At 41.9% G+C, this 21840-nt stretch overlaps 2 protein-coding genes and 2 non-coding genes across 4 annotated transcripts in view; 2 read left to right on the top strand and 2 right to left on the bottom strand.

Annotated features, from left to right (window-relative positions):
• LOC125069484 (serine/threonine-protein kinase SMG1) overlaps positions 1-8875 on the top strand; it is a 109246-nt gene extending 100371 nt beyond the window's left edge. The window contains exons 3-14 of the mRNA XM_047678988.1: positions 786-2121; positions 2202-2438; positions 2863-3077; positions 3914-4041; positions 4143-4363; positions 4561-4694; positions 5359-5596; positions 5751-5849; positions 6159-6356; positions 6431-6594; positions 6745-6821; positions 6909-8875. Coding sequence (XP_047534944.1) covers positions 786-2121; positions 2202-2438; positions 2863-3077; positions 3914-4041; positions 4143-4363; positions 4561-4694; positions 5359-5596; positions 5751-5849; positions 6159-6356; positions 6431-6594; positions 6745-6821; positions 6909-7090 — 3229 coding nt within the window. The 3' untranslated portion in view covers positions 7091-8875. The remainder of the gene's footprint in view (positions 1-785; positions 2122-2201; positions 2439-2862; positions 3078-3913; positions 4042-4142; positions 4364-4560; positions 4695-5358; positions 5597-5750; positions 5850-6158; positions 6357-6430; positions 6595-6744; positions 6822-6908) is intronic.
• Positions 8876-10727: 1852 nt separating this feature from the next.
• Positions 10728-17652, bottom strand: LOC125069509 (TATA element modulatory factor). Its single transcript, XM_047679030.1, has 11 exons — positions 15574-17652; positions 15198-15412; positions 14825-14966; positions 13339-13558; positions 13082-13273; positions 12822-13014; positions 12595-12739; positions 12266-12346; positions 11970-12185; positions 11763-11901; positions 10728-11693 (listed from the first exon to the last, which is right to left on the bottom strand). Exons 1-11 carry the CDS (start codon positions 17467-17469, stop codon positions 11548-11550), a joined length of 3585 nt encoding a protein of 1194 aa, XP_047534986.1. The 5' UTR covers positions 17470-17652; the 3' UTR covers positions 10728-11547.
• A 242-nt stretch (positions 17653-17894) lies between these two features.
• Positions 17895-17988, top strand: Trnai-uau. Its single transcript has 2 exons — positions 17895-17932; positions 17953-17988. It is a non-coding gene; the product is annotated as a tRNA-Ile (tRNA).
• Positions 17989-20577: 2589 nt separating this feature from the next.
• Positions 20578-20671, bottom strand: Trnai-uau. The gene is made up of 2 exons: positions 20634-20671; positions 20578-20613 (listed from the first exon to the last, which is right to left on the bottom strand). It is a non-coding gene; the product is annotated as a tRNA-Ile (tRNA).
• Between the last annotated feature and the right edge of the window lie 1169 nt (positions 20672-21840).

Genomic DNA, 21840 nt, shown 5'->3' with positions numbered 1-21840 from the left:
GTGTATGAACAAAACATGACTCCCTAACCCCCTCACTTTCGAGTATTTAAGGAAGCAATAAATACAAGCGACGTATCTTTACGAGTCGGTTCCCACTCGACTGAGAATACGCACGCGGTGATAACACAGTGACAGGCTCTCGACGCAAATATTTATAGCACACGTTATTACTATACTAAATTTGTATCTTTTTCCATTATAAGACCGCGGCTTTACAAAGGCTTAAATGTTTCCTTTTTTATCAGATACGTTTTTCAGTGAATCTTGGATAATATAGGTATCATATAAAATGTTCGCATTCAATTCGATTCAATAACAAGAAGACCAAAAGTAAAAGTTCTACCATTGTTTATTCCCTTAAGTAAAAGAGAGAAAATTATTGAATTTGCACTGTTAATTGATGGAAATTCAATTTATCTTATAATATTATCGGAACGTTCATTAACTTCAATTGTATATTACAAGGATTCAGCACGCAGATGGTCTTACTAAATTGAAGTTGGATCCCGCGACCTTCCGTAAACGTCTATTTACGTAAAGTATTATATAAAGGTTTTATTTTAGTCCAATAGGTCATACGGTTAATGTATTAAACGAGTATATGCGAACATAAGTTCACACTTAACAAGATTACTGTTAATAATATAATTATGTATTTAAAAGGAATTTTGGCTAAAAATTTTCCCCAACGCTCTGAATTATTAATAACTTGGACGAAATTCGATTTTAAATATTCGCCGAAACCGCCACAGGTTCTCATGTATTTTATCTCTACTTTATTCCAGCGATCAACTTTTGGCGATACTTCCTGAAGTTAAAGAGAGCGCAGAAAAATGGTTAGAAGAAAACGAGGAACTGAAGGCCGTTGAGGCAAAGCTTCAAATGTGTCACCAACAGATGGCTCTCATCAAAGAGATCGAAGCTTTCGGAAATGATCTTAATAACCATCCGCTTTACGCGATATCACAAAAGTATACTTCGTACAAACAAGCCAAGAACGCTGTAGAGGACTCAATGAAAGCTCTCGTGAAAATTCTAAATGATTTTGACACTCAAATAGATAGCTTTGCAAAAACTAATGAGGTTTTAAACGGACCTCAATTGATGACTTGGGTCCAAGAATTCTCAGGAACCAATGAAGAAGAAGAAGAAGAACAACCAATTTTTGAACACATAAAAGAGTTTTTAACGAATGCTGGTCAAAGTTCAATGATTTCTCAATGCGAGCAAGCGGAACAAGAATTAAACCAAAGCATTCAACAGACCAATCAACTCGTCAGGTCTTGTTTAGAACTTTTAACACAGTACGTGGCTGTTTCTCAGTATTATCCCCAGAGTCAGACTGAGTACCATCGTATAATGATGTTCCGCAAATATCTCGCCGCCGCGTTAGAAAGTAAATCGCCAGAAGTTTGTAGAGAAGTTTCGAATCAAGTAGTGGCTTTAGTCAACGCTGAAACTGCTACTGGCGACACGCAACAAATAATTGCCTACAACTATCGATTGCAACAAATCAATACTGAAGCAACTGCGGTTCTGAACAAATGTGTCGAAAGACTTAAAGCGGAAGGGGGTCCCGATGCTGTGGTTTTAGCGCAAGAAGCCTACAAGGAAGCTAAAACTAATATCAGTAATTGGGTGCGAACAGAAGAAGGTGCTACAGCATCTCTGGAAATAATCGTGGTTGGTCTGCTCTGTAACCTAAACAGGCGATATTTAATGTTGGAGAACGGAGCTCAAAGCGCAGGAGACTGTCTCGTAGACTTGACATCACGAGAAGGGGAATGGTTTCTCGATGACATGAGCTCTCTCTCTATGCAAGCGGTCGAGCTACTTTCATTGCTGCCTCTGCAGTCGGCTTCAGTTGACGACGCCGCTTTACCAGTCGCTGTAGAATGCGTGAGGAACGCTAATCTACTGTTAGCCGATTTGGTACAACTGAATTATAATTTCAGTACAATTATTTTACCTGAAGCTCTGAAGAAAGTGCACTCCGAGGAACCTTCCGCTCTGCTGATGATTAACGAACTAAACAAAGTGATCATGGCCACGCCGGTACCTCTTAATGAACTACTAACGCAGCTGGAGATGCATTTCAGATACATAGTCATGGATATGGAGGTAAGAAAGCAACTCTATGACATCGGCAATGTTCTTAAAAATTTTTAAACTGGTCCCTATAAGAGTATGTTCGCTTGAAGTCCCCCGCAGCCGGTGCACAAATCCTGGCGGCGGAGTTGCGGTCTCGCTACGAGAAGTTGCTGTCGTCGTCAGCAGAGAGCGAGAACCAGTCGGCCGGACGCATGCTGCTCATGGGCTTCAACGGTCTGTTCGCGGCCGTGGAGCTGCGCGCGCGCGAGCTGGCCGACCATCTCGCCGCGCCCGTGCCGCCCGCCTGGAGGAAGATCGACCACATCAATGACGCTATGCATATGTCGGTGAGTCGGATCTTGCCATTCATACTTGTTAAAATGTTCATATTTTTACCAAACGATGGATAAGGTTTGCAATTACACACATATTAAATTTATATTTATGAAATAAATAGCTATAAGAATAACAATAACGAGTAAGCCGGTTGGCAGTGGTAAGTTGTCGCCGCCGTATGAGCATAGACAGTAGCGCAGTAAGTGACGTTACCCATCCCTCACATCGACATTTCTCCACCAACCTTGGGGCTAAGATGCCCGCACCTTGTGTGTTGCTACGCTCATTCATTCACCCTATACACCGGAACACAACAGTACTAAATATTGCTTTTTGACGGCAGAATATGTGAGGTTTTAAATAAAGCCCTGTCCCCAATACGATTCATGAATTGTAGATACATGATCTGTACATAACTTGGAAAACATGTTCCAGGCGGCGATGCAGAGTCCCACCCTTCGTTCCATCCTGGAGGACATCTTCATCGTGCGGCGCATACAGACCGTGGCCGAGGTGTTCGGGCTGTGCGCGCAGCTCGCGAGCGCCTTCCGCGGAGCCGTGCCCGCCGTGCCGGCGCCGGCCGCGCTGCCCGCCCCGCCCGCCGCGCTCGGCCTGCAGGACGAGAACGCGCTCTGCAAGCCCGTTAAAAGGTTACACTTCCCGATTGCTCCACCACAACACTCGGTACTTCCTTATGGATTTGGGTTGAGATATTTTTTTTGCCCTATTTCTGGTACAATCGGCCCCAGATGGGTATACTAAACCAAACCGTCCTATCGGATTATGAGAGCACTAAGTTTGCGTGCACACACTTTTGAGCATTATAATATCTAGTGCGCGGTTGACTGATCTCCGTTGAATGGACTTCGTGGCCGACATCGGTCAGAAGGATAATTATTAATAATTTCTTATTTTCACCACGGCTTCGTCTGCGTGTGGGGGAGATCTGTGTGTGTGTGAGCTGTTAGGCACCCTATGTCTTTGTCACTACCCTGGCAATGTCTATCTAACAGCTTGCGGGCAAAATTATACGATGATCGCGGTTGAGTACGTCCAATGGGAAAGTTTAATATAATCAAACAAATATACCAAATTTCATTTATCATTTATACTATGAATTAGTGTTGCAGAGCAAATACAATATTTAGCCCTAAAACGTTGTTAAATTCAATATTATTTTTAGGATGAAATACAACATGAATATTTTTCTACGATTTACATTCGGTCCGAATCGCGCTGCTTATGAATTCGGAAAGTTTTCACTAAATAATAAACGGATTTGAATATTTTTAGACCACTAACTTCAATGTCTGTAAACTTTTGGTCGCGGTTCGTGTGAGCGATCAAATGAAGTCTGTGTTTGCAATAGTTTGATATTTTTTTTAATTTATGTAATAGTTATGTCTCTCGTGCGTATTAATCGTACACTTCGATCGTAAATAAATATTTTTATATGAAATGTTAAGAAAATTGAAATCGTTTTCAGATTTACGGCCGAGTACGTCTCCCGCTGCTTCCTCGGCGTGCACTCGAAGGCCCTGGCCTCGGTGCTCTGTCTGCTGCTCCGGCGGGCCAGGCTGGACCTGCACGCCGAGGTCGAGCAGAAGGAGATAGGTAACGTGGCGCATGTAAATCTCACAATCGATTTAAGATCGGACCGGGTCGCCGGCCCGATAAGAAAATGGAAAAATTAGAACATAAGATTCGGTCCGCAGGCGCGTCGTGGAGCGTGACGCTGGAGTCGCTGTGCGAGAAGGCGCGGGCGCGCGCGGGCGGGCGCGCACGCGAGCGCGCGGCGGCGCTGGCCGGCGCGCTGCAGGCCGCGCGCGCCCGTCTGCTGCGCGCCGCGCACGCCGCGCGCACCGCCGAGCGCGCGCGCGCCTCCGCCCGCGCCGCGCGTCTGCGCGCCGCCGCGCACGCGCACCTGCACGCTGAGGTGAGCCGGCTGAGCCTCGGCGGGCTGCATCCCTGTGTAAACGCAGGAGTACTAGCATTGGTGTTTTAATTCAGTGGGCATATGAACAAATAACAAATGGCTGACAGACAGTAAAAAAAAACAATTTCATAGAAAAATAAAATAACGATACCGTGTGACTGAATCCTTATTTAAAAGTATGCAACGACCGATTCCAGGTGCAAGTGCTGAGCAGCACCCAGGACCCGAGCGGGCCGCTGTCGCGCCGCGCGCGCGAGCTGTCGGCCGCGCTCGAGCGCCTGTCGGCCGCGCTGGAGCGCACGCAGGCGCTCGTCACCGCGGCGCACCAACGGTAGGCGCCGGACGCGGACTCTCCGCCGCAGTGTACTCCACCCTAAAAATCGACACTTTCGAATCGTTCTTTTACAGAATCAGAAATTCAGTAGTTACTTTTTCTAAAATTTAATATACAAACATGTTGGTTAATTATATAATAATACTACCTGAAGCCCAAATTTTATCCGCGCGAAATTTATCAAACTAGACATACCAAAGTTTACGCTCTCGAGGGGTAAATAAAAAAAAGTATCCCATATCCCTTCCCCGGTCTCAAACTGTCCCCGTACCATGTCATCTAAATCAGTTCAGTGGTTTAAGCTTGAAGAGATATCAAACTGTCGCATTTATAATATTACTATAGATATCCTGCCCACATTTCAACAAGCATTAATTCCAGGCTTTTATAATCATCTATATAATCTTGTCTCGAATAACATGCCTCGTAAATATTTTTAAGAAACGCTAGTCCCGCACCAACCGTCGAGCGACCTCACTTACGACCGAATTTAAAATAGCATCAGTACCCAGATGGAAGAAAAATTGATTTATAATATTTTTTAAATATTTAGCTTAAAGATTAAAGTGTAGAAGTAGGCCAGTAATTACTGGGATCACCTCTGTTAAAAATGTCTAAAGTGTTCCCCCACCCGCTCACCCGCTCACTCGACTGTTTCCAGGCTGAAGTGGGGCGCGGGCGCCAACCCCGCGCTGCGCGGCGTGGTGCGCGCGCTGGAGGCGGGCTGGGCGGCGCGCAGCGCGCGTGCGCAGCGGCTGGCGTCGGCGGGCGCCGCGCTGGCGCCGCACGCGCGCGCCGCGCTCGCCCTCAGCGCCGCGCCCGCCGCACGCGCCGCCCGCGCCGCCCGCGCGCAGCGCAACTCGCGCACCGCGCGCACGGCGCTCGCGCACTGGGAGAAGGTACGCGGCCGCTCCCCGCCCGCTTGCGTTCGAATGTTTCCGTAAACCCTGACGACACCGAACGAACTCGAGTGTATGACGGTGCTGTGCCGATGCGGCTGACGGCTATTATTTATTATTCGTAGAAAATCCATGATTTTCCTTTCGATTGCAGGCCTGCACGCTCGCCCAGAAGTACTCGCTGGAGGTGTCGCCGGTGGAGGAGTCGCTCATGGAGATGTTGCATCCCGAGGGGAATATCGACCCGCAATGGGTAGCGTGACCAAAAAATACATAGAAATACTAGCTGAACCTGAAACCGCGAAATTGAATACAATAATAACACAAATTTCCAACCCCCGATTTAACTCCCTTAGGCAGTTTCGTATAACCGGTCATTTTAATCAATGAGTTGTATTTCGCTTTTATATGTACAGACTAAATACTGAAGCTTCACAGATCACATTTCATATATAACGGATACTGTGAAAGCGGGGATGCTGTAAAGCCTTTAACGACTACACATAACCGACCGTAGACGTAGACCGTAGTCGTCCAGCGACCTGACACTGGTGGCCGGCAGGTGGGCGCGGTGTCGGCGCTGGTGCACGAGGCCACGGGCGCGCTGGGCGGCGCGCGCGCGGCGGCGGCGGGCAGCGTGCAGCGCGCGGGCGCCCGCGTGCGCGCCGCCGCCGCCGCGCTGCGCGGGGCCGACGCGGCGCGCGACGCGCTGCACATGGAGCTGGCGGGCCCGCTGCGGGCGCTGCTGCGGCTGCAGGACGTGAGTGCCGCGCCGCTCCCTCGTCGACGCTCCGGCCGCCGGGGCGATCCCTGTACCCTCGACTCGCGTTCCAGGGCGAGAGTCCGGCGCAGGAGTTCTCGACGGCGTGGCGCAGCGCGTCGGATTCGCTGAGCGTGGCGGCGGCGGAGCCCGATGGCGAGACTCGCGTGCGGGCCGCGCTCGCGCATGCGGAGCTGCTGCGCGAGGCGTTGCCGGCACTGCTGCAGATGCTGCTCGAGTTAGTGCCCCCGTTGACTCTCCGCCCTATCGATAAAACTAGTATATGAAAGTCGGGTAAATTAAGTTACCTGGCCCGAGATTCGTTTTCCATGATCGACTGGAAAACAAATAATATGAATCGTTCAATCACTCGAATGTTAACTTTCAGATTACCGGGCGGCTCGGAGAGCGCTCGCAGACTGACACGCCAGCCCGCACTGGGAGCGCGTGCACCCGTGAGGCATGGTGCGTATCTGCCGTCGAAGTTCCACAGTTGATATAATCATGTGCATGACATACAATACAAAGTAACAACCGTGGCGTGCTCCTCAGCGGGCGAGCAGCGCAGCGCGACGGGCGCCGGCGTGTGGAAGCGCGTGCGCCTGAAGCTGGAGGCGCGCGACGTGCCCGCGCGCCGCGCGCCGCAGCACGACCAGGTGGACTACATAATATCGGAAGCGACTAGCGCAGAGAACCTGTGCCTGATGTACGAGGGCTGGATGGCGTGGGTGTGAAGGCGCCGTCGGCCGCGCCGGCCCCCTCCCCCGCACCGCAGCCCGGCGCCGGACGCCCGCGCCGTGCGGCCCGCGCTCCCGCCGGGCGACCGGACCGGACCGGACGGCAGACAGCCGTCATCCGGACTCCGTCGGAGATAGATTGCCGAGTTTCAAATCCGACTTCGATACGATTTCGGAACCGAGAATCGATTTTATTCTTATTTCATGACGAGGCTCGATTTTTCACCCTTAAATTTACCAGTACGTTAAGCGTCGGTGTTTCTGTTTATTTCCCAGATAATATATATGTATTTTTTATGTCATTTTATGCAATATGTTGGAAATCGAGCTCCTTAAATTCTGAACGCGATCCGGTTATGAGATCGCGGCAGACCGAAATGTTTAGATTAGACTTTATTATTTTCTTACTAGTATGGCTTACGACCTGTAGGATCGAACATCTCCTTACGGATACTTGGACCACAGACAAAAAATGTGCTCAAAAACGGAAAAGGTAAATAAGGATGCTTTTGACCGGTTTTAACGAAAACGACAACATTTCGTTACAAAGCATAAAACCATAATTGACTTCATTAAAAAATAAATCGTCGTTTAATATTCATTCATCCACAGTTTAACGGGATTCTTCATTCGACATGTTAACATAAATATTTACTCTTAACATTTATGAATATATATTTAAATGTATTCTAATATTACCGTTATCTAGTTTGAGCTTGTTTCTCGGGAATGTTCATTGATATATCATTTATAATTATCACAGCGAAAACTCTTCATAGAAAATATATCGCAATCGTTACTTTCAAGAAAAAAATTCGATGTGCTCATTAAATGTTAAAAATTATTCATGAAAAACATAAAAAAACTACAAAATATCATATCGAATAACATTACATGTCTGAAATATTACATTTTGTTCATTTCAGTCGTATTAAGTAAGTCTCCATAGAAATAGTATTAGAAGTCATAATTAGAGTCGTTCATAGAATCTTCACAAATTTAAATATCACTAAGTGACGTTTAGCTACTGTCTTCATCACCAACCGGATCTCCTCGTGACGATCGAAGATGATAAATTTGTCACACAGCTTCTATAGTAAATTAAGTATACCAATAGTAATAATTGTTTAGTCTAAAAATAATAAATGTTCAATGTTAGAAAAACAAGCCTTTCCTAGTATGGAAATCTTCAATCTTGTGATTCAATGTGTGAAAAAAAACTCAAAGGTACCGTTTGTCATAATATCTGTCGTCATATCAATGAAGTTCAGAAACGAGCTCGTTTATTATATTATAAATATATATGCATTTGCCGGGAGTGTTTGCGGTGTGAATGTTAATCGTCCTCTATAACATGTAATCAGTACCTATCGTAGTAGAATATTGTGTGATTGTGGCGGTGAATTTATTTGTTTCAACAAAAACTTATTTTCAATATTTTCAATTCGAATCTTCTAAAAAATTGTTTGAATAAGTAACAAATTCCTTAAAACACCTTTTTTTTGTAATAGAATGTAATATTATTATATTATACAAACTGTTAAATTATTACTTACATGTTTTTCTTTCGAATTAATTATTTTTTTCAGATTTAGTTTCACATTTTCTAGAAAAACAAATATCTTAAAAAAGGTTCCCTTTGTTTAGTTATTCAGATTTGATGCGAACACTTCGTAACATTTCATTTAGGATAATATAAAATTATCAAAGATTTGTTCAAAAAAAAAAATGTTTGTTTGTTAAATTCGAAATTGTTTTTATTTTTATTATCATCGAATAATATATTCACCGATTGTATGTTTGTGTCGCTTCATAATTATAATATTAATAAATGGTGTATGTCATATTATTGTTTTATTGATAACCTCGGTTAACTTAATTAATATATATAAAAACTTTAGAACTTTTCGAACCAGTTTTACATTTAGTATATAATTCAACGATTCAAGTGCTTTATGAGCCTACTTGAATAAAGAATATTTAGATTTTGCATTCCAAGTTGTGCACACTAAAACTAAGAACATGAAAATTAAACTACTGTTGCATGCAATACCTTCTAAGTACCAAAAGTAGAAACACAAAATAATATTTTTATTGCTTACAATGTAACAATAAAAGTTAAAAAGGCTTTATGTCATCACATGCTGTCATCTAAAATTAAATCAAGCAATAGGCTATTTGACTGGTTTTTAAAATCTATTTTATATAGTATTTTATATATTAGTAGAGGTTAAGGAACCCAGTAAAAGTTGTTTTTTTTTTATTTCTCGTACATATTTGCTGAAAAATATCAAATTAAAAATTCCATATTTAAATAGCGCGCGAATGCAAATGCGAAATGCTACTTTGACAATATGGCGCTGCAATGGGGTCGGTGACGTCACTTGCCTGTATTGTAATCTGTGGCACATATAATCCACATGCAGTAGGCAAACGAGGTTAACGAGCAAGTGACGTTATCATAAACCCGACCAATCAGGAGCGTTTTGTGTCACGTGACAAACGTTTGAAGAAATGCATTTTGATTTATGGATTTTTGAATAAATTACTATTTTCAACTTTCGTTAATAAATAACCACTTTTTAACACGAATTTATGATTTTGTTACTATACGGAAAGTAAGCTACGAAACCACTAATTATTTGAAAAAATATTTTATCGTTTGAAAGTTACATTATTCCAGATGGCATGGGTTACATATTTTATATATATAAATTAGCAAATTACATGATGATATTCGTAAACCCCGGTTTTGATTTCAAAAACAATGACTACAGATAGTTATTGCTTTTTTATAAATGTCTACAATAACTTTGGATTTGACGCCTCACTGGACGAGGGTCCACAATTTCAAAGGCATTTTCCTTTCAATATTTAAGGCGACCTATATGAATTCAATATTTGTCGTTGTACACTACGTAATAACTTAGGTTTGCAGACTATATGAAAATAGATTTTTGTAAACTCTATTTTAGAAAGACCCTCTTATTATTAAATATAATTGTTATTGCACATACTACCTTCTTACGTTGAGACGTTGCTTTCATTTAATTTAAAGCAGGGATTATTAGATTCAGTGGTTCTATTTAAAAATAAATTGTTAAGACTGCATTTGAAAGTTGCCACAATTGTTAAATATTTGTTTTTGTGCATATTTCATATGTAATAATAGGTTTAGCTTTTTTAATTCGGTTCAATTAAAGACTAATTCTATTGATATGCAATTTCATATTAGTTTAATTTAAAGTTCCAGGACGGACCGGCTATGAAGCAGGTTTAATATGTTGTATATTTTTTTAGATAAACATTCATATAAATCATATATTTAAGACCGGTTGGTGAGTGTTTATATCTCATTGATTAAAAAATAGCATGAGACAAAATCCTTACAAATAAAGATTCAAGGATTTAATAAGCTTTTAATTTTAATAAATACATTAAAATTTTAACAAAATGAAATAAATTATTGGAATACCAAAGTTTATTGATTTAAATATTTTGTTCATGTAACTTCTAAAACATGTCCAGAAAAACACAGCAAGGTATTTGTCAATACAAGAAAATTAATGTTAGTTGAAATAAATAAAACGACAGATAAAATTATTAATATTTATTTTATAAATATTTTAGGCTAATATTTAATTTATATATGGCAATACCGCAATAATTCCGTAATTATCATTTAAAATACATACACGTGACAATAACGAAAACGATGGTGATATAATAAAACGCTCTTATTTAGTATTCGCTAAGTGATCGGATCGACATTAATCGATCCTGAATATTGGAGTCAATAATTTTTGATATCACAATTTATGTTATTTACAATTAAAGTGTTTGCCGCATGTTCTAATGCTAGCGAGTTTCCTTCAGGTAAAAGTTTACAATAAATTTATATAAAGCACATTATATCGTAGGAAATGCTATATATTTTTTTTATATACAATAAAATAACTTATGAATTTCGGAAATATTTATGAATTCCTAATTAAATAAGTGGCTAAGGTTTACTATTTATTTTTTTCAATTAGTTTATGTATTTTATTGTGTACACACAAATAAAGGCATTGTATGTACGTTGTTACTAAAATACTAAGATTTTACTATTTTTATTTGTGTGGCTGTATCTGATGAGATATTGTTTTGTCTATTTGGAATTTTATTTTAATTCGTCGTAATTACTGTTATAGCAAATGATAATCTAATATTTAGTTTTTCCTTCTCCATAATATTAACGCAATTTTATAATATCGATTTTCATAAGGAAAATGTTTGTTTCCATTGAAGGACAATATCTTTATTCAGCTTCATTTACTTAAAAACACTACGACGTTAAGATATGAACGATTATTGCACTAGTTACATATCGGTTTAACCTCTAATATTGCGTGGAGTGATATACTGCAGCTAAAAAATAATAATCATAGGAAATATTCTGCGTGAACGATAGTTTAAAGATAAAATCGAGAAACACAACACGAATAATCCCATCGTGCGAGGGACGCAACGTCGGGTCGCTCTATGAATTTAATAGGGAGGTTGGAATAATTCGAAAGGTGATCGACTGCGCCTCTCGGGAGCGACTCGGAAAATGCGGACTCGGAGGGCGGCGGCGCAGCGGGCCCGGGGGCGCCGGCCGGCGGCGGCGCCGCGTGCTATCGCGCGAGCCGCTTGAGGCGCACGAGCTCGTCCAGCTGCGCCTTGTAGAGCTGCGTGACGTCGTGCAGGTCCAGCCGCAGCTCCGCCAGCTGCTCCTCCTTCTCGCCGTACATCTGCAGCAGCGCGTCGTACTGCTCCTGGACGTTCTGCGGGCGGACACGAGCGGTGAGCTCTGCGAGTCGGAAGCGGGCGAGTGGGGCGTCGCGAGCCGCACCTGGTAGTCGGCCAGCTCGTCCTGCAGGCGCGCCAGGCGGCCCGTGAGCGCGGCGCGCTCGGCCCGCAGCGCCGCCAGCGCCGCGCCCGCCGTGCGCCGCTCGCCCTCGCGCCGCGTCAGCGCCGCCAGCGCCTCCTCCACGCCCACCACGCCGCCCGCGCCCGCCGCGCCCCCCGCGCCCGCCGCGCCCCCGCCCGCCACCGCGTGCCCCTCCTCCTGCGGCCCCGAAGTTAGGAGATCGAAAAGGAAGCACAGGATATTTGGGACATATTGTATAAGCGACGGATATAGCGTACGGTCTGCCAGAAGGAGGTGGAGAAGCTGTCGGAGGCCACGGAGTGCGCGGGGGAGGCGTCCCCGCGGGCCGACACCTGCTCCTGCAACACGCGACTGCCGACTGAGCATCGTTAATGAAACGCACGGATGGTGATGACGTGTATATTAAATAAATATGTATGTATATCTATAGGAGCAGGGGTGGGGCTGGTCGAATCTAATATAGAAAAGGCCCTGAAGGCCATACAAAATTAGGCGTGAAGATACAACTTTCCAAATCACAATAGTTTTGGGGGTTGCGCCAATAGCTCTCAAGGAATAGAAGACAAGGAAGGTCTCCGGAGGTAACCTGTAGAATAGCATTTCGTTTCTTTTCGGTGTCGAGTGCGGCGCGCTCGTCCGCCAGCTGCGCCTCCAGCTCGCTCACCCTCGCGCGCAGTCCCGCCAGCTCAACCTCGCTCTCCGAGCGGAGGCGCTCCGACTCGCTCTCCTTTCTGAAAAGTTTCGACATTGTCGTTGGAATACGAATCGCCCGGAGCCGGACGCAGACCGAAAGGTCAATCCCGAGACACCCACTCGCGCAGGCGCTCCCGCAGCGCCGCCAGCTCGGCGCGCTCGGCGGCGGCGCCGTCCCGCAGCTGCTGCAGCGCCCGCTCGGCGCGCCGCAGCTCCGCCCGCGCCGCCTCCGCCCGCTCCGCCAGCGCCGCCGCCTCGGCGCGGCCCGCGCGCTCGCTCTCGGCCGCCGCCGCCGCCCGCCGCCGCGCCTCCTCTGCGGACACACGGAGCCCTAGAACCGGCGGCCGGGCGCGAGGACGCTCCCCGCGGGCGGCGCTCACCCAGCTGCGCGGCCAGCGCGGCGGCGGCCCCGGCGTGCGCGCGCTCCCGCTCGAGCGCCGCGCGCTGCAGCGCCGCCAGCTGCTGCAGCAGCGCGGCCGGCGCCTCGGCGTCCGCCTGCGCCTCGCTCGCCTCGCGCGCCTCGGCCGCCTCGCGCCGCAGCGCCTCCTCGCGCGCCACCCAGCGCTGCTCCTCTGCACAGACGGCGCACGTGAGGGCGGGTGGGGCGCGGGCGTCGGGGGGCGGGGTCGGCGCGCACCTCGGGCGCGCTCGGCGCGCAGCTGGCGCAGCTCGTCGCGCAGCAGGGCGGCGTCGCGCGCGGCGCGCTCGGCGGCGGCGGCGAGGTGCGCGTGCGCGTCGCGCTGGCGGCGCAGCTCGGCGGCGTCGCGGCGCAGGTCGGCCGCCTCCCGCTTGAGGGCGTCGCGCGCGGTGCGCGTGCCTTCCAGCTTCTGCGAGGCGTCGTCCAGCGCGCTGCGACTCTGCGGGCGCGCGGCGGACGGTTCAGTGACCGGTTATTATGATCGAGATTGGGACTCTCCCGTCTCCCCGGCTATGCGGTCGGACGGTGCTATACCGATCCGAATCTAACGGATTTGTAATATGCAAATATTTTAGTGAATTTTTTAAAGCATGGGATGCACGCCACGGCAAATAATTAAAGATATTCGTATTTATTTAATTAGATATATTGAGGTATATATGATTAAAATCAGAAAAATATCGTGTACCGTTGTTTACTGTGTTATGGGGCACACGATAACATTTTTGGGGCGCCACATAGTATGTCAAACTTAAAACACCCTAACGTCCCACATAATATAATAAATGCGGAAGTGAGATGAAAGTGTGCAAACACCCTGTGAAGAGTACAAGAAATGACCTTGAACATACAAATAATAAATGACTCCAACAGAAATTGTACCTAAATTCTAATAAACATTCAATTAACATATATTCCGATAGAATACTCGATAAATTAATTATTTATTGCAAATAGATAAAAGATAAGATAAAACAAGACGGAATTGATAATGCTTTAGAAATAAATCTGCAATTTCTAATAAAATGACTATCTCAGTGTTTATCAATTATTTTATAGAAAATATTTTCATATAAATATTTTAACCGAAGTAATCTAAATTAGTTGAAAATATTTATCAGTATAACTTCAATCCTACCCACTCCTATACCAAAATATAAAGTAATTATAAACAATAGTTAAGCACATAAACGGCTTCATCTATTATATAAATGATATATAGAATCTGCATTCCGAACCGGTGGTAGCTTCACTTAATGTAGTTTGTTAATAAAAGATGATTCAAAAGTTTTTGTAAATGCTACTTGAATAAAGTATATTTTGATTTTGAATGTTTAGTTCAGCAATGCCGTCTGTTGTATCCGAGTATTTAATCACTACGCGAAATAAAAAATAATAAATTAAACAAACATCGATAAGATGTCGCGCTAAGTATTACCACGAATAATTTCTGATAAAACTACTATGAAATTATATTTCTTAATAGCATATAAAAATATTTTTATTATTCCTATTGTTTAGATCGATTTTTTTTTTTTTTTTAGTTAGGAAGTAGTCCTACCTTATGGTTAGCTGTAATTTTTGATTTGGCAACTGTAATTCCACTGACTCACTTGTTGGCTAAAGTATTAATTATTATCAGTGAGCGCTAGGGACCACCTCAAGCTGTCATTGTTTCGACTTGTATTGTACGGTAAAGGTTCACCTCAGCAAGTTCAGCTTCCAACTTCTTGTTGGCCGTGGTCAGCCGGTACACGGCCTCGATCTGGTTCACTTCCAGCTCCTCCTTGGCGGCCATGGAACGCTTTACGCGGTCCAGTTCGGCGGTCTGCTCGGCTATCTTATCCCTGAATATCAAAAGCGTTTAATAATAATAAATAAAAAAGAGGGGTCTTGGGGCACCGGTTGGACCGAAGTTGATTTCGCTATATATTATGTTTGAGAATAATTCAATAAGAAATAAAATTGTTATTAAAGATCCCGTGTGATTTGATTTAACATCTTCTCCATAAATGACAAACAGTAGCAAAAACAAGGTCACGGATAAAACCCAGCTCATATAATATACTTTTTCTTACCGGAGCCCCTTGATGACCTGCTCGTTATCTTTCTCCTTAGCCCTAAGCTTTTTGATGATATTTGAATGCTGTAGCTCATGTCTGGCTAGCTTTTCCCCTTCCTCATGGAGCTGTGCTATTATCTCGTCTTTCTCCTTCAAGGAGTTCTCCAAATCTGATGAATTCTTTCGGGTCATATCTATCTTGACATTATCCAGCTGTTTCCGCAATTGATCCTGGTGAATTCAGATAATAAGTCAATAAAACTATATTTTTGAATGATATATCCTGTATAGATGTATTCATAGAAAAATATATGATTTAAAAAACCATACTTATTTCATGCTATGTATTAAAATAGTAAAGTGTTGTAATTACATTAATTTTAAACAAATACCTTTTCTCTAATTGCTTGTTGAAATTTCTTCTCAAGAGCTGACATTCTCTGTGTGTAGTCTTCAGTAATAGTGTTTATATCTCCCCCTTCATGTTTAACCAACAAAGACTCCACTTGACTCTTCAAGCTTGCATTGCTCTCCGCAAGTTCAGCATTACTTCTGCTCACTTCCATCAGTCTATTCTCTCTCGCATCCAATATCTCGGCCATCTCACACAGTCTTCGCATTAGGCGATCATTTTCTGAACATTGGCTTTCGTCACTGGTGTTACTTTGCACTGAAGCTTCGGATAACTCCCTGGTGTGACCCCGAATTTTAGTAGCTAAATTTTTACCTAATACTAAATCTACAAGGTTAGGAGAAATTGCACCATCTAGTTTCTGCTTGAAGCCATACTTTCCGGGGCTATTTCTGCAGCCATTACTACTGTCTCCGTTGGGACTTGGAATGATTTCTATATCTGATGATGTGGCAGTCTCCAATTCATCACCTGATGTGTGTCCTGATGTTCTTTCTGAACCAATCTTAACTAAATCACTTTTACTATCAGAGCTGACTGGTGATATTCTCTCTTTTATACTGGCTTCCTTTTGGGACGATTCATTGCTTTCAGGTGGACTACACTGCTTTTTCTCAACATTGACAAAAGCTGAGCTCTCAGATCTCAAAAAATCACTTGTCACATTGACATTATAAAATGAAGAAGAGTCACTCAGCTTCTCAATAAATATATCCTCTGGTTCAACATCCTTCTTATGTTCTTCAGCAGAATTTTCAAGAGTAATACTGTCATTGTCAGCATTCAAGGTTCTGTCAGACCATGAACCGTCATTGGAAGAGTTTTCACTGATTTGCATCCTGTGAGGGAGGATAGGTTGTTCTAAAAGTGTAACTTCCTTCTCATTGCCTCTTCTTGGATCCATTCTATTAGTTTTAGGGAAAGGACTTACAGGTTTGTCCTCCGTATCAAGGACAGTGGGAGCAGTGCATTCAGATATAGAATTATAGGACATTGTATCTTCATCGTCATCAGCAACTAGGCTGACACTATCTGCAGTTTCTGCCCTTTCAGTTCTTTCTCCGATCGGAGTAGATTTCTTATCAGACATATCACCAGGTGAGAAATTTGAAGAGGCACTGCTGTTTTTATCACTAGCATAGCTATCAAAGCCTAGACATTCAATTGAACTAGGGCTTACAAGGCTATCGGGCAATATTTCTACAGACTCAGAATTAAGTTTTAAGCCCATACTGCTACTGTGAGACACAGACTGGCACGATGCTGCCTCAGAGTCAGGAGTAGACTTTAAACTTTGTGACAATACTTCGACTGAGTCAGAACTATTTCTACTAGACATAAATGACAGCACATTTGACATGGAGGAATTACGTCTCTCATCTAACTTCTTTGATTCCTCTTTGGTTAAATTAAGGCACTCAGCACCATCCGACATAACAAGCTGGCTTTTTGAAAACAAATCATCCTGACTGTCATATTTGCCCGCAATAACATTCATAGACTTTGCTTTAGGAGGTCGGACAATCGTATCCGTTTTTGGCTGTTCAAAGAATGAGCCAGCGAAAGATCCCCACAGACTTTGAGAATTTGATTTTGAGGGGCTTTCGGTCACTACGGGCTGCTCTTTTATGGCATCGGTTTCTCCGCTTTCGGCACTGACTGTGAGACCCCAAGAGGAAAAAAAATCGGAGTTATCCTGTTGAGGTGTGTTACTCGTACTAGGTGATGATTTAGATGTTGATGGACCCTCTGCCTCATCTTCCTGCTCCTCATTACTATCATCCTGAATATCTAACGCTTTATCAATAGTTTTCTGGGCTTCTTTCAGTGCTGACTTGGCTAAGCTCGTTAGCCCCGAAGTATCGAACCAATTCATTTTGTGAAAACATCAGATACTTAAAACAGAAGATTAATGTCGCACATTTATCGTTCTACATCCAGATCGTAAAAAACCTAGTTTTATTTTGTAAAATCAAATCACAACATAAATTTTACAGCACACAAATGACGTTTACATTCCATTTTGTGTTTATCTTTACGCAATGTCAGTTTATTAATTGATAAAACTCAATTCCAAAGTTAGTAACATTTATTTTATGTTTCTGTTTAATATGAATTAAAAAATCAATGTAACATTCACAGCGCTTTTATTGTAATAGAAAATATAAAAAACTGTAAAATCAGATTGAGTTTACTTTTCCAACAAGTGATTTGACATTTACATCACAAAACTACGTCATCTATCGAAATCGAATATTTTGATCGTACTATACGTATTGTATTTTTGACCAAGCTGCCACAGCTCCAGTGGCGCAATTGGTTAGCGCACGGTACTTATAAGACAGTGTTCGTGTGAGATATGCCGGGGTTGTGAGTTCGAGCCTCACCTGGAGCATATTTTTGTACTTTCAAAAGTAAGAATCAAATTTATATTTTTATAATAAATATTTTCTATAAAATTTTCATAACATTATATTAAGTTTTATACTTTTCTTCTTATACCTATAATTTTGCTTCGTTGATTTAGGGTGCAGATACCAAACTCCCAGGTTCGAATCCCTTATCTGGGTGATAAAAATAAGTTTGTTATTTCTTTCAATGAATTTATAGTATCGCTTGTGTTTGCTCCCCTGTATCGGAAAGTGCTTAATGCCATGTTTTGTCTATTCCCCACAGAACAATAGTACTTCAGAAATGATCATAACTGTGAACTGAGTACTGTATGCATATTAATGCGTAGGTAATTATTGCGACAATCAGTAGATAATAGCAACGCAGGACCGGACCGTAAGTTTAGGGGGCCCTGTGCTAACAATACTTAGGGAACCACCCAAGCCATATCTGAACGTAGAATTTAAACCATACGACGATGTTTTAAAGTTATGGTTTTTTTTTGCATTATCGTCTATTTGTGGCTTTGACTTAACTTAGCTGGCCCCCCTTGAATCCACGGGGCCCTGGGCTGAAGACCAAAAAGCCATATGGTAGATCCGGCCCTGTAGCAACAGAATAACGCTGAAGCTGTAGCGTAAAGCGTGGGCTACGTCGGCCAAGGCAGGGCTATGTCCTCACGTCACGCTAGCATGCGAAAACGGAGAGGGTACCGCTGGTTTTTTTGTAGCCATTCCGGTATACTAGGACGCACTAGACATCCTGGGCATCTGCGAGTCCCACATACCCCACAACCCTACTTCATATGGGATAAACGGGTAATTCTAGCGATATAAAAAAGGGCTATGCCCTCGCGATTCAAGTAGCCTCGCGCCCGAAAATTAAGGGCAAACTTAACACTTGATTAGATATCGGTGTAGCCTCAACTTTGTCATTTTTAAATTTTTAATAAAATAGCGTATAATATCGTATTTAAGCGTACATATAATAATAACATTATTACTATTTTAATATGTATATAAAAATACTTAAATATACTTATATAGACCGACCGTTGCCTTATTAAAGTTAACATATTCTTCTATTCTATCTTTTTAATTTAAATTGAAATATATTGACATACGAATATGTCTATGAATAATTGTTTATACATACTAAACGCTAATATCGTGTCTATATCATAGTCTCATCATCACTCTCCGGGATAGATTACACGAAATGGTGCCCTGTGATTGGATTGATGTTTTTTTATGTTTATAAATAACTATAATCACTGATGAAACAAGGCGAACTGTCCGACAGTACCTACTTCGCTAAGTTGAGCGCTATCTGCTGGCGAGTTAGAACCAAAGTCAGTAATTATAATTTATATAACGGTGTAGAAACACATTGTGAGGAAACCTGCTTGTCTAAGAAGTCTTCTATAAACCTAACACTTCTTTTCAAAAGCCCACATGGGTACCTACTTGAAAATTGAAGATTTTACTCAAAGCCCTTCATCTCTAATGTTATCCCCTTGAGGTGATTTATTTATTTATTTATTTATTTATTTATTTATTTATTATGTTTTGCTAGCGGATGTTACATAAATTACACACCAATGAAATCATGTACAAAATAAGATACATTATGTACACCCATTCAAAAGCAAAAACTGCATGCATAGCGTTCTTGCTCCGATTACAATTATATAATTAAATATTAAAGTGCTTGATTAACATTAAGTAACAATATTTCGACAATGAAAGGAGAAAAAAAAAAAGAAAAGTGAAGAACAGAAATAACAAAAACCACATTACAAAGTACTATAAGTTTACATATTTACATTTATATGCTATTGTAACATTCTTTCTGTAATAACTTTACGGAAAGTCTTAGGTGAGTCCGTACTGATATCGAGCAAATCACTAAGCCCATTGTATAGTTTACACAAACGTGGTAGTATTGAGTTTTGAGCAAAAACAGATCTGCAGAGAGGTGGTACTAACAGCGTAATAGGTTTCGAGCGTGATTGAAAAAAGCCTACGTTCTTTTTTGGGTTTCAAACTTACTTCGTACTAAATTTCATGAAAATCTGTTCAGAGATTTAGTCGTTAAATCATTACAGACCGACAGACTAAACAACTTTCTCATTTATATTTTTAGTAAGGATAAGTAAGTACAGTTAACGTTTGATCATAAGCATGGCTATTGTGCCTTATGTGGACTTTTCTAGTAAACATTTTGGAGACCACTAACTACCTAGTACCTACATCTACTTAGTACGAGTATCAATAGGACGAATAAACTCAGCGTTTTGTTTTTTTTACAGTAACAATTATAGCCTATCTCTTTACTGAAACGATAGCTTATAATCATATGAATGTTCCATATCAATAGGATTAGTTTATACTCCGTGAATCGGAAAATAACAAACAAAATAAACTATTGCAACATATGAGTATGAGTGGATTGTATTGTTTTGAGAGAATAAGTAATAATTGTATTACAAAATCGGATCACTTGTAAATAAAGATTAAGCGTTTCGAAATTTACTTAAAATTAAAAGGAAACCCATTAAAATATATATGTATCTACGATGATGTAAAAAATATGCTCCAGGTGAGGCTCGAACTCACAACCCCGGCATATCTCACACGAACACTGTCTTATAAGTACCGTGCGCTAACCAATTGCGCCACTGGAGCTGACTGTACTTCGGGCAAAATTGGTACATGTTCATGGTTTTTTTTTTTAATCTATTCAATAATCATTAGAAGCAAATCTTTTGTTGAACGAAGCTGACATAGGTTAATTCGAAAACAATGGAATGATAATTAGTTAGACTTTCGTAGTTAACAATTATAATTGATGTATTTTTATGTGAAGCTTATATGAGTGTTAAAACAAAGAAACATTATTAAAAATAAAATTGAAACAATTCACACCTAACGAAAATAGTTTTTTTATTTATTTAAATGTTTACCCTCGTTTCTGTGACCTGTGCATGTGAACTATTAAAAACTAAGCAATGTGCTTAGTTTAGTAACAGATCCGTGTGCTCAGTATAGATGTAAATTCCTAGAAATAAACTTGAGCAAACCAATTCAAAAAAATATATCCATATTTTAATTAATGGAGCGCTTTATCTCATTTAGGTTCAGAGATACGAAGAATCGACACGAATCAAACTACCTATTGACCAACAGTTGTGATTAAAGAATCGATTTAGATAAAATCTACAAGACTACTTAAAAAAATAATAATAATGTTTTGGGAGATAAAAAAATACTTCATAACAACGTTTCATATTTGTTAAACCTAGATAAAGATGTCTTTGAAATACCTAGTATTAATATGTTATATTAAATTTACTTGGTAGTAGGGCTTTGTGTGGAAGTCTGTCTGGGCAATTCTTTTATTGTTGTGTGTTTCTTTTACTTGTGCAAATTGAAATCCCCGACTGTAGGTTTAAAATGTTTTACTTAAGCACTGCAGCCATGTCAGCTCATAAGTACATACTTATTTTAAAATCGAAGGAAGGTGTGCTAATGTCGTTATAATGGCAAAGGCGTATAATGAAAATATGTTATTATCTGTGTATGTATGAGTGGTTCTGTTATTATTACGGCAATTGACGTAGATGCATTATATGTCGGTTTATTATAGGTAAATACAACATTGTACTCAGTGCATCATTTGTAACACAAAACGCATGTGGTAATTATGTGAGGAATATAATAGTTCATATAAACAAGGTCATCTGCGGCCATATAAGAAAGTCGTTAGAAAGCCAAAACAACCACATTTTGTTTTAACATCGGTGGCAGTACCTTGTAGTCCACATAGTATTAGTGTTCGGAATATGTCAAATCAC

The sequence above is a fragment of the Vanessa atalanta genome, chromosome 15, assembly GCF_905147765.1.
Source record: "Vanessa atalanta chromosome 15, ilVanAtal1.2, whole genome shotgun sequence".
NCBI lineage: Eukaryota > Metazoa > Arthropoda > Insecta > Lepidoptera > Nymphalidae > Vanessa > Vanessa atalanta.
The sequence above is the reverse complement of the archived record's forward strand: the minus strand, read 5'-3'. Positions and strand labels throughout refer to the sequence as shown.

Coding starts and splice junctions, on each gene's coding strand:
- LOC125069509 (XM_047679030.1), bottom strand. CDS start 17,469: ATGAATTGGTTCGATACTTCGGGGCTAACGAGCTTAGCCAAGTCAGCA. Junction 15,413..15,573: donor AACAAGCAATTAGAGAAAAG/GTATTTGTTTAA, acceptor TGAATTCACCAG/GATCAATTGCGGAAACAGCT. Junction 12,347..12,594: donor AACGAAATGCTATTCTACAG/GTTACCTCCGGA, acceptor CGCGTGTTGCAG/GAGCAGGTGTCGGCCCGCGG.